Below are 12,125 nucleotides of genomic sequence, written 5' to 3' on the forward strand. Positions count from 1 at the left end.
TAGTTTCAGATAACCGTTTGGAGTCTGAATCAGCCTGTAATGTGGCTGGTCTCTGGATTTTTAAAAGGTGGGCTCCTGCGTTGACAGCCACATGTACCCAGGTCAGCACCCTTACCATGAGTCTCCCGAAAGACATGTGTTTCCTGTCTTTTTGAAATATTCCCTGATGAAGCTGATTGTGAACCTGATTGTGAACCTCTGCATTGTACTCCAGGTGTCTGGAACCCTCGCTGCCTCCTATCCGAGCCTCTACTTGGAGAAGTTGTGAGAAAAGAACTAGCTAAACCCTCCTTACTCCAAGTCTTTAAACCAAGAATCTGCCACCATCCAATGTGAGCATAAGCAAGACTCACAGGGCTATGGGTTAGAGGTCATCAAGTCAGAACCCTGGATATGCCTCCAGTCCAGATCAGACTCAAAGTACCCACCCCTGGATGCTGTGATTGGGGCTGCTTCTCCAGGTATGACCCTCCCTCATTCCTGTCTTACCACATCTGCCTGACGTGAGTAGCCAGCAAGCTTCTTTGCAGTCTTGGAGGTTTTTATGGCAGGCAAGAACACAAAGAAAATAAAATGTAGATGAAAGAGAAGGAACGATAATAATAAGAAAGAAAAGAGAGGAAAAGGAGCACTTGTCTCAAGCAGAAGTCATGTTACATATTACTATGGCTCTCCCACTCCAGGACTAGACACTTCTTCTACAATGAAGAAATTCTTGCCACCCTGGCAAGCATGGCTCAGTGGTTAGAGTGTTAGTCCACGTACCAAAGGGTCACAGGTCTAATTCCCAGTCAAGGGCAGGTAGCTGGGTGTCAGTTTCAATTACTGGCCCTGGTTGGGGTGCATGGGGGAGGCAACAAATCCATGTGTCACTCTCACGTGAATGTTGCTCTCTCTCTCCCTCTCTCTCTCTCTTCTTCCCTCTCCCTCCCTCTCTCTCCTTTCCCCTCCCTTCCACCCTCTCTAAAAATCAATAGAAAAAATATGCTCCAGTGAGGATTAAAAAGAAAAGAAATTCTGGCCAGCTGATATTGAAGAGACAGGCAAAATGTAGAAGGAAAACTTAAGACTGCAAAGACATAATGTATATAGTTCAATGGGTATTCAATAGAGAAGAATAAACTCTATCATTGACATATACTGATTGAGGTCCATATAAATATCTGATATGTCAAATTAACAAGAGACTGTGTTAAATCATGTTTTTATAGGGAGATAGAACTATTTCATCAATTCCTGTGATCTGTGTAGGAAGAATATTTTGAACCACGGTTCAGCGGTAAGAGCTGTGGGTTTGATTAGCAGTCTTCCATGACCACACACTCGTCATATTTGTCTATTTTCTTTTCTAGAACCATCCTCCCATTATCTCCTTCCTGGTTTTCTAGGTAGGTACTTCTCAAGCCTTAATGTGGGTAGGAAGCACCTAACAGTCTTGCTGAAATGCAGATTCAGACGTAGTAGGTAGCCTGAGATTCTGAATTTCTAAGAAACTCCCAGGTGAGGCCCATGCTGGTTCGCTGAACTTCCAGGTTTTCCTTGTCTAACATTACAATTGCCTTTATTAATCACCCAGCAATATTCTGATCTTTATCCCTTTTCTTTTTTTATCAGTCAGAGAAGGAGAATAGTAGCCTCTGCTGTCAGGCCTTATTAATCAGAAAATGTCTTAATTTATTATTTAAAATTTCTACAAAATGTTATAATTTTCCATGTTATACATTTATATACTTTATATATAACATATATGCATTTATTTGGACAGTAAAGTCTGATCTGTTTGCTTTAATCAGTAAGAAGTTTCTTTCAACCACTCTTTTTAAGCTCACGGTATGACAATTAATACCCTTAAAATGACCCTGAAGCTCTACAAGATCCTAAACTCCCTACTGAATTATGATCAAATAAATAATATTCACTTTAGTTTGAGAACTTATTTTACTTTATTGCATTCTAATTCTTTTTTAAATAGTATCCTGAATATGAGGTACACAGTACTTACCAGTTACTCCTCAACAATGTAAATTACCTGAAAGTAAGGGACACTTGTTCACTTTTATAAACGTTAGTACATGAAGGGAGCACATGTGGGGGGAAATCAGAAGATACAGATACTGATAAGTTAAACAGTTTATATCTTTGCACAGTATCCATTCTGGAAAATCCTAAGATACGATGATTCTTTGATCACGGTACCTCACAAGCAAGTGGTGGGCCCTGTGCCCTACACCAAAGACATTTCCTTATGGGAAAAATCCCCAGCTGAATCTCCCTCCGCCTCCAACTTAATCACATCACTTAGTCACTGCACGGAAAGGATCATGGGGCGCGTCCTTGTGAATCACCAGCTTTTTAGTCCTGTGTGGAGTCTGTGGGCCCACGTTCAACTCCAGATCCTTCGATGACTGAAAACTCCGTTTCAATAAGTGGTTTCAGAAATTTCTCAACCTTGGATAGTCTTTGCTTCAGTTTCTTCTGCATGGACTCATATTCTGCCAGGATACGAGCAAACCTCGTTTGCAGGAGGTCCACTGACCCTTCCATTCGAGTTACCTTCTCTTCAAGATTTTTAGGGTCACTCCCAGCATTTGCGATATTTATATCCAGCAGACCATCTTTCATCAAGATTTGCTTCCCTTTCTCTTCCAGCATACCTTTGGCATCTGGGTACTCCGTTAGAGCTTCCATGAGGTCATCCTTTGAGAGACAGAACAGATCTGAGTAACCAATGCTTTTAATATTGGCCGTTCTCCGATTGCCGGCTTTGCTGCCTTTAATGTTAAGGATGCTGATCTCACCAAAGTAGCTGCCATCACTCAATACCACAAACTGAGTGATCCCATCATCTGCCACCACAGCGAGTTTGCCTTCCTTGATGATGTACATCTCTCGTCCAATGTCACCTTTCTTGCAAATGTAATCCCCAGGACTGTAGACTTGGGGTTGTAATTTCAAGACCAGCTCCACCAGCAGACCGGCTTCACAGTCGGCAAAGATGCGCACCTTTTTCAGTGTGTCTAAGTGAACACTGATGGCAATCTCTGCTCTTAGTTTATCAGGTAGATACTTCAAGACTTCTCTCTCGTCAACTGTTTTTTTGTTGGTCCACAGATAGTCAAACCATTTGATAACTCTCTTTTCCATATCTTTGCTTACATTTCGAAAATGCATGTACTGCTTGATGGCATCAATTCTTGCTTGGAATTCTGCTCTGGCTGCATTCATGTTGGAAATCATAGAACCTATGTTACCAACGATGGTGGCAAAAATTAATACTCCAATTAGGAAGTCAACCACCACGAAGACATACTCAGAATCCCTTACAGGAGGCGGTGTCTCACCAATAGTGGTCAAAGTCAGCGTAGACCAGTAAAGGCTGTATACATATTTTCTAGCCAAACGGCCAAATTCAGGATCATTAACATCAGGATAGACCCATGTATCATCTCCAAATCCAATAGCTTTGGAAATAGAGTAGTATACACATGCATTCCAGTGGATAATGATGACGATGTACATAACGAGGTTAGAAATCCTGAAGATGTTTGGGTAGTTTGTCCTTGTTTCTGTTCTCTGGAAGAACTCAAACATTCGCGAAATCCTTAGCAGTCTGTTTAATCTAATTTCTGGATAGTTCCACCCCAGCTTAAAATATAGCAGATCAGTTGGTACCACTGATAGAACATCAAGTTTAAATTGAATCTCTGATTTATATTTCTCTATGAGTTTATGCTCTTCCTTCACCAGCAATCCTTGTTCTAGGTAACCTAAAATAGAAAAAAATCAATTCAATGTTTTTTTCTTGTTATGCCATTGTGAATTTTTTTAAAGTAACTCTCAATGAACTTCATTGAGTTCAAAACAAGAACTCACTTTCAACAAATATGCTTTTAGCAATGTATTAAGATATGAGTACCAGTCAACATATAGTTATGGAAAATATCTTGCAGAAATAAAAAGTAAAACTTTGTGAGTGCGAAAGTGAGAAATTATACACAATGTTTATATACAAATCTCTCTAGAACCAGTGTTTCTCTCCAGGCAAAGCCATTGCTTTTATGAACAGTATTTTTGGAAAATTTCCTCAACACGTAACCAATGTGCTTATACCTCACGCTACTCTCTTGTCAGAACCCCAACCCAGCCCTTGAAACTTGGGTACCTGCCCTTCTGTGTAACCACTGGGCATAGTCTTCTTGCTCCTTCGATGTGAAGCACGAGTGCCCCTAGTGGCAGCATTTTCATATTTCCCTCTTGCCTTTATCCCCATGTTTCCTTAGACATGGGGGACCTTCCCTTCTCCTACACTGTTACTATTGGCCTTGTGTGCTAAACCCAGAATTTCAGCACTCTGGCATATTTCACTAGGAAAACAATTTGTTCCTCCTCCTATTCTGACTATCAGAGTTGCAAATACGACACACCTGAAACATTGCTCCAGTGCTCTGATATTCAGAGAATGTGCCTACTTTTCATACCATTTCTTAAAAGCCATGCTCTGTGTTTACTGGTTCTGTTTGCACGTGGAGAGCAGTGTAGAAACAATTAGCTTATATCTACTTAACAAGAATACTTCAAATAGGTAGTTATTAGATCCTGCCCCCTGATCAATAATGCCTCACCAAGATCCACAATGTTGAATTAAGGATGTGTGTTCTGTTTCTTACGAAATGTCTAATATAGCTCTGCTGGGTACAATGATATATTCCCCCATGCCTCTTCAATTTCTCTGTTAGGTAGCAATTTCCCTTTCCCCACAGGGCTGACCGACTCTTTCTGCTCTCTCTATTTCTTTCACCTGGCATAAACCCAATGAACAGGGCAACAGAGACAAGCCACCAATCACATTCAAAAGGTTGCCTAGAAACGTCCTTCTGAATCAGCTGGAGCACCTAAGCCTGTGGGTGGGAACACGGTACTCTTGCTTTCAACTGTGCTTTTACCTCTAAACCAGGTTTTTGTGCGTTTACTTTGAAGAATGCTTTAATTAGAAAATTTCAAATTATAGTAGAGAGATTAAAGCATGAAATTGCAAAATATTCGAAACTGAACATATTTACCTGTCCTTGTTCGTACAAACATATCAAGAAAATAGACTACATCTGACAAGTAATCAAAAACGAGCCAGTATGCTAGGTAATCAGACTGGAGTTCATCAAAACATGCTCTGTAAAAGAAAAATTTGTATAAATAAAATAAAAAACAAAATGGGGGCCAATTTCAGTAAAAGTCCTCTTTGTATAATTTTATCATGATGAGAAGTATAAGGCTAGGAGGGGTCCCTAGGGCCCAGTTATCAACCATGGTTTTCCCAAATCTTTTCCCAAATCAAAGTGGTTGGATTAGTTTTCTCTCCCTTCTGAATTCAAACATTTTTTCCATTACGCTAGTCAACTTTATGAAAACATCAAATAAGAATAAATGGCCTAGAGCTAAAGACAAATACATTGGGTCATACACATTAATAATCAGATTAATATTGACAATACGCCAAATGCTTCCGAAAATTACACTTGGTCCTGGATGGCTAGGCTGTTTACTGTCTGAAAGATGGGGAACCATAGAAATCATTTGGGAGACACACCTTGCTCTAAAACAATCTAGATCCTTGATCTTTTTGTACTCTTGGCCAATTTTTTTTTTTTTTTTCATGTAGAAAAACACAGTTTCCCCCAAGTTTCTAATTAAATGATTGAGCAAGCAAATGTTTAAAAGTATCCTCTTCATCTCCCCATCCTGGTCTTGGATTTCCAAGCATATTGGGAACAAAAGCACCTACTCTTAATCTTAGAAAAACACAGTGAGAATAATGTAGCATCTCTTTACAACCTGTGGTGGAGAAAAGAACTATGTCCTGAAGAGCTCTAAGCCAAACAGTTAAGTCAATTAACTTGGAAACTAGAAGTGAGCTGAGATCCACAAAAACATGTAGAAACCTTGCAATAATCATAGTCCAGTTGTACATGACAGGTAAGGTGATGCAAAACAGCCAGTTGTAGTATGTGCTTCCCGAGGGATCAATAACCATGACTTCTTTCTTCTCCCTAGCAGCAACGAGAAACGAAGGAGAAAGTTACCAAGAAACAAGAACATTTTAATTTCACCTGTCAAATATGGTCATGCCCATCACCCTTGTAATGAAAGAGAAGAAAACTAAAGAAGTTTACTCTGCAGTGGGAAGATTAGCTTGACAAAAGTGCACTAGTCATAAGAAACTAGTTAGTAAATTACTAGTCTTACATTAAACCATATATTAGACTTTTATGAAAACCCTTGTTTCACTGTGATACTGCAGACACTTCTATCACTTCAGCCACAAAGAAGGAATCATGGCATAGATTATGCCAAACCCTGGACCTTCCACAGAACCCTCTGGGAGTTACAGATGGTGGCACAGAAGGCCAGCTCTGCCATGGCCCCTACCAGGCAACAAAACAACCAGGAGCTACACCGTGAGAAGGAAGCTCATGGCTTCTTCCTAATCTATATAGAAAGAAGAATACAATACAATCTAATAAAAGTGCTTGTTCATCAGCATGTACAAAGGATTAAGGGGCGGGGAGCAAGAGTGGGCAACAGGAAGTGAGGAAGAAAATAGATGGTCAAATAAAATTTTTTAATTTTTTCTAGTATCAAGCCTGTATTTTAAAAACTTTTCCTTTATATAAACTTCAAACCAACTTTTTAACCATTGTATTCCAACTCTCCAATGTTTGTTTTAAAAAGAATCTTTTAAATGGCTGGTGTTTTCGCTCCCAAAATTAGACATGGCTTTTGCAATGAGACTTCCTTACTTTGGAGTATTTGCCATATAGTACTTATTATGCAAAAATGTTAGTGAAATTATTAAATTTGTATTTCAGTTTTAAAAATTGATGGTAAGGTCCAAGGAATCCAATTCTCCTTGGAGCCTAACTATCTCCCAGTGTAAGTTCATCTTTATCAATGCTTAGGAAAGGAAGTTAAGGACAACAGTGAAAATTCCTGATGAGAAAACTAAGAATAAGATTCCATTGTTAATTTTAAGAAAATAAGAAAGAAATTAATCTACATTTAATAACAATTTATTTACTCTTTACACAGGGCTTCTTTACTATAAAGTTTTGGGAAATTATCCCTCGATCCAAAACCCATCACAAATGCATTGCTAATTTCAATGAGACTAAACATTACTTACTCTTCTTTCTTATCTTTGTCTTTCTTTTCCTCTTTCTTTTTCTTCTCTTTGTCCTTTTCTTTCTTCTTTTTCTTCTCTGGGTTATTTTTATTTTCATTTTTATCAACTGGCTTGCTGAAAAGTAAGATAAGTAGTTAGTATTAAAATATAAAAATATCATAGGCAGAAAAATGTAGAAGTCTTACTTACCTTTTCTTTTCTTTTTTCTTTTTCTTTTTTTCTTTTGGCTCTCTAGAGAAGAAATAATATCACTGTCACGTAATCAAATTCCATTCTGACTTCCATTTTCACCTTTCTCTCCACTGAGCAACAATTCTCAGCTTTGTATTCAAAGACCTGTCCCTGTGCTTAGAAACCAGAAATGTAGACTCCTCACAGAGAGTTCTACAAAAAATGTACATGCATCCAGGTAACAAAGCAAACAAACAAAAATTCCTGTGTAGCTAAAGGTGGAAAACTGAAGAAAATGGAGGTGGGTAAGCACATAAAATCAAGGAGAAAAATTTAAGAAACAGCAGCTCCTAAAAGAATGCACTTTCAAAGTCTCAATATATATTTTAAATATTCTTTGAAATGCAAGCTTCTTGCCCAGCTGGTGTGGCGCAGTGGTTGAGCATCGACCCATGCACCAAGAGGTCACCAGTTTGATTCCAGTCTGGGCACATACCCTGGTTGTAGGCCTGATCCCCAGTGGAGGGCATGCAGGAGGCAGCCAGTCGATGTTCTCTCTTATCAATGTTTCTATCTCTCTCTTTTCCTCTCTCTCTAAAAATCAATAAAGGAAAAGAATTCAAAAATAAATAAATAAAATGTAAGCTTCTTGATATTATTTTTATTTACCCCTGAATAAGAACTTTGAGAATTTCAAGAAAATACCATCAATTTGCTGTAGAGGTTTAATCCTTCCTGAAGCAATTTTTTTCGAGTAGTCAAAATGCTCTGTGGTAACACAGTGGAATCCTACTTTTAGAATCATTTACTGAATTTTTTTTTTATCCTCACCCGAGGACATTTTTCCATTTTTTGTTCAGATAGAGTGGGAGGGAGAGAGAGAGAGAAACATCGACGTGAAAGGGACACATCGAGTGGTTGCAACCCGCACAACCCAACCAGGGCCGGGGATAAACTGCAACCGAGGTACGTGCCCTTAGCGGGAACTGAACCCCGGTCTCTCTGGACCGCAGGCCGACGCTCTAACCGCTAAGCAAACCAGCCAGGGCCATTTACTGAATTTGACATCATTTAAAAAATATACACACAATATCTTCTTCAGTGAAAATTATGTGATTAAAGGCCTCTTTCTATGATTGGTTTTCTCGATCAGCAGAAGAAAGGATTCTGGAGTCAGACAGACAGATCTAAGGTCTCAGCAGGCCACCATTGTTGGCTCAAATGTCTTGGTAAGATTTATTATTCAGACATGAGAGAACAGGCATCTCACTATCACAGGGCTCACCAGAGAAGGCTGTTAAAGAGAGGAAGGTCTAAACCTAGACCTCAAAGTGTGAACAAGAGTTGGAAATGTTTAGAAGAGGGAGGATTTTAAAGGGAGGGAAAATTTTACGTGCAAATGTACAAAGAAACTTCATCTGGGTACAAATGACTCAGCAGAAGTGGAAAGCTGCTATTGAGGAGAAATGGAAGGTAAAATTGACAAGTGAAGTGAGGCTTGGCATCTAAGTTCATCCTGTACAAATGGGAACAGAACATACAGTTGAGAAAGGAAGAAGTTACTGCTATGGGAGCACACGTCTGTGATACAGGAGTTAACACCCTAGCATCAATCCTGGGAGATGGTGCTCATGCATTGCTCACATGGCTCTTGGAAGCTCAGAAAAGGTGAGGGCCAATGCTAAGTGAAATAGAAATTACAAAATGCCTTGGCAGATGGTAGAAGAATGTATCAAAAAGACTCAGAGTGCTTTGCCAAAGTGGATATACTACATAAGGAAGATAGCCCGCCAGTTGATTATGTTCCCTAAAAAGACTCAAATAATGCAAAAATGACAAGAAATGTGCTGGTGAGCCCTGGCCAGGTTGTTCAGTTGGTTGGAGCATTGTCCTGTACACCAAAAGTTTGCGGGTTTGATCCCCGGTTTGGGGGAGTATGGGAAATATGATTGATGTTACTCTCTCATCCATGTTTCTCTCTCTCTCTCTCTCTTCCTCTCTCTCGCTCCCTCCCTTCCTTCCTCTCTCTCTATAATAAAATTTTAAAAAATCAATAAAAACATATCCTCAGGTGAGAATTTAAAAAAAAAAAAAAGAAAAGAAATGTGCTGGTGAGGGGGGCCCCGGCATCACTGAGAACTCAGTGGTATTATTTTTTGTAGGCCAGAGCTAATAATAGGAGATGCTGGTACCGAACTGGGTTCCCTGAGAGTAATAGGGATGACAGGATCTAGAAATAACAGAGACCAGTGGCAGTGCTTACCCTTCAAGGAGAGGTGGGTCTCATAATTGTAATTTTCAGTATTCAAATACATGTATACATACATACATGCATACTACTTTTAATATGGGTAGCTACATTTTCAGAAATACATAAACAACAAAATAACAGAATATCATTATGATTATATTAGATAGAGTTTACCTAATAAATATCTTCTCCATAACCAGTTTAGATATATCCCTACCTTTTTACCGGTTTTCTTTATAAACAAAGCTTTAGTTTCCTACTGTAAATGTACTTACTGCTCCTTATTGCTGCTGTTGTTAACATTGAAAAGTGCAATGACACCAGGCAGGTACTGTTCCCTAGAAAATGAAAAAGTACAGTGAAATCATAGTACTCACCATCCACATAAAGTCCATGGTAAGCAAACAGTCTTAAAGAACAAATTCTTTTTCATTTCTACTTATTACTAATGATTATCTAGACAATTTTTGAAATTATAGAGCTTCCATGAAGCATAAGTTGCCAAATATGCCATGAACCAAAGTGATTAGTAAATGCCTATTGATCTATGTTCACACCAAGAAGTAGCATCCTTCTTGGTCTCCAATGAGCCAACTTGATGCCGCTCACTCCCAGCAAGAGAACTAAGGCTTAGACTTAGGAAGATAGGAAGGGAAAGAAGGCAAATGAAAATATTGTTGAATATAGTGGTCAGTGAAAAGGGAAATAGGAAGGAAGGAAAAAGGAGGGACAAACAGCTAAGAAAAAGTGAATAATTTCCATAGGATGGGAACCCCTAATCCACACCAACACCACACCACTTCTACACCCTCAGAGTCATGTGCTTGAAGTTTCCTTGGCTGCTTTATTCTCTATAAAGGATGTTAAGCTCTTCTCTTCTAGCTACTTACTCCAGTTCTCTAATTCCCTGAAAGGAGAATTAAATGAGATGCAGCATTTTTTTTTTAAATGATGGCCAACCTTCTCACATAAAACTGCTTCAGGATCCTGGAAGACGGATCAGAAAGAAGGAAAAAGACAGAGAGAACTGGGGCATGGAGTTTCTTAAGAGACAGATACATGTCTCAGGGAAAAGGATCAGCAAGAGTATGTATGACTTGAAGCCCCATGGACATGAATATTCATCAGGCAGCTGCAGTTTCCCAAGAAAAGAAAAGAGTCAGGAATAGAAGTATTTAGTTCCTCCTGAGATCCTGCATAGTGACAAGAGAGAGGGAGCATTTGTCAAGTCCACTAAGTGAAAGGAGAAGACCTTCTTTTCACCTAAACAATGGGTTAAAAACCAGTATGGAGGGATAGACCATACAGCTCACCTCTGTGGTGGTCCTTCCCTTCTGCATGAATTATTTCTGAAGGAATCCCTCACATGGGGGTCTTCACTCTCAGAGTCTTCAAATATAGAGGCACTGTCATCATCATCAGAAAAGGAGCTATGGTCCAATGGGAGGAAGAGATAAATTAGATCAATGTTCTCTAAACCACTAGGGAGGAACACCAATTCTCAATAGGGGGGCTGTTGCCTCATTCCTTCTCCTTCCCTCTCAAACTAACACACACAACAACTTTGAATTAGAGTGAAATGAGAACTGTACAGAATACATAGAATTATAGGCACAATTCAGTGAGATACATGTAATTAAGAAAATACTTTCTAGGTCTTCCACATTTCTATTGTTTGATATATTGATTGATGATAATATTTACCAAATAGAAAGTGTGATATATATGTTTTAGGTCATATTATACAGTTGTATAGACTAACCTGTAAAAACATTGTTTCTATTAAAAATATATTCAACCACATGTATACACAGCCTCTTCATTTATAGGGTAACTGCTTTAAATTGTACTGTTAAAGCATGCTAACATTTCACACTCTGTGTTTTTTTCACATTTATTTATGGCAATGTTATTCTTTTAGAATTGAAGTGTCCCATGAGAAAAGGTCTTGCCAGTGACTAAGGAAATATTTGGTACAGGGGCTTCTAAATAATGAACACAATAATATCTACGTTTATCTGTTGTACAGTTATGTTGTTTCAAAGTTTAAATAAATTTACTACATTAAATAAATTTCAGAGGGAAAAGTGGGAGCAGAGTGAATAAAAGCTACACAGTCCATCTCCTAGGACCAAACTGGAATTAAAGACAAATCATCAGAAAAAGCCAACTGAAAGTAGCTGGACAGAACCAGTACAACCAGAGATGCCAAATCAAGCCTGGTAGAAATTGCAGAGGTGCGCTAGGGTGGGCTGGAGCCCATGGACAGCAGTGGAGAGCTGTATTAGTGGTGTGTACTTCCCGCTGAGAAAGTGGGTTTTTTTTAAAGCACCAAACCAGTTATAGCCACTCACCTTGGGCTCTGGCAGAGGGAGGGCAGACTGGACCGGAAATGAGTGAAAAGAGTCCAAGGCTTCTGGCTTGGGAGGGGTGGATGCTGGGAGTTCTGTACTGAATCACTCCCTCACAGGACAGTAACCATATTACTCAAAGGGCCCCGTCCCAGAGGCCTGGGAAAAAGCAACT

The 12,125-nt window shown here is 39.2% G+C and overlaps 1 protein-coding gene across 1 annotated transcript in view; it reads right to left on the reverse strand.

Moving 5' to 3' along the window:
- Nucleotides 1–1,757: 1,757 nt before the first annotated feature.
- Nucleotides 1,758–12,125, reverse strand: part of CNGA1 (cyclic nucleotide gated channel subunit alpha 1) — a 38,359-nt gene continuing 27,991 nt past the window's right edge. The window contains exons 3-9 of the mRNA XM_036277422.1: nucleotides 10,913–11,029; nucleotides 9,875–9,937; nucleotides 7,367–7,408; nucleotides 7,178–7,291; nucleotides 5,937–6,044; nucleotides 5,061–5,167; nucleotides 1,758–3,767 (exon numbers count right to left, since the gene is read on the reverse strand). Of these exons, the coding sequence (XP_036133315.1) occupies nucleotides 2,353–3,767; nucleotides 5,061–5,167; nucleotides 5,937–6,044; nucleotides 7,178–7,291; nucleotides 7,367–7,408; nucleotides 9,875–9,937; nucleotides 10,913–11,029 (1,966 nt within the window). The 3' untranslated portion in view covers nucleotides 1,758–2,352. The remainder of the gene's footprint in view (nucleotides 3,768–5,060; nucleotides 5,168–5,936; nucleotides 6,045–7,177; nucleotides 7,292–7,366; nucleotides 7,409–9,874; nucleotides 9,938–10,912; nucleotides 11,030–12,125) is intronic.

Source organism: Molossus molossus, unplaced genomic scaffold (assembly GCF_014108415.1).
Source record: "Molossus molossus isolate mMolMol1 unplaced genomic scaffold, mMolMol1.p scaffold_m16_p_1, whole genome shotgun sequence".
Lineage (NCBI taxonomy): Eukaryota > Metazoa > Chordata > Mammalia > Chiroptera > Molossidae > Molossus > Molossus molossus.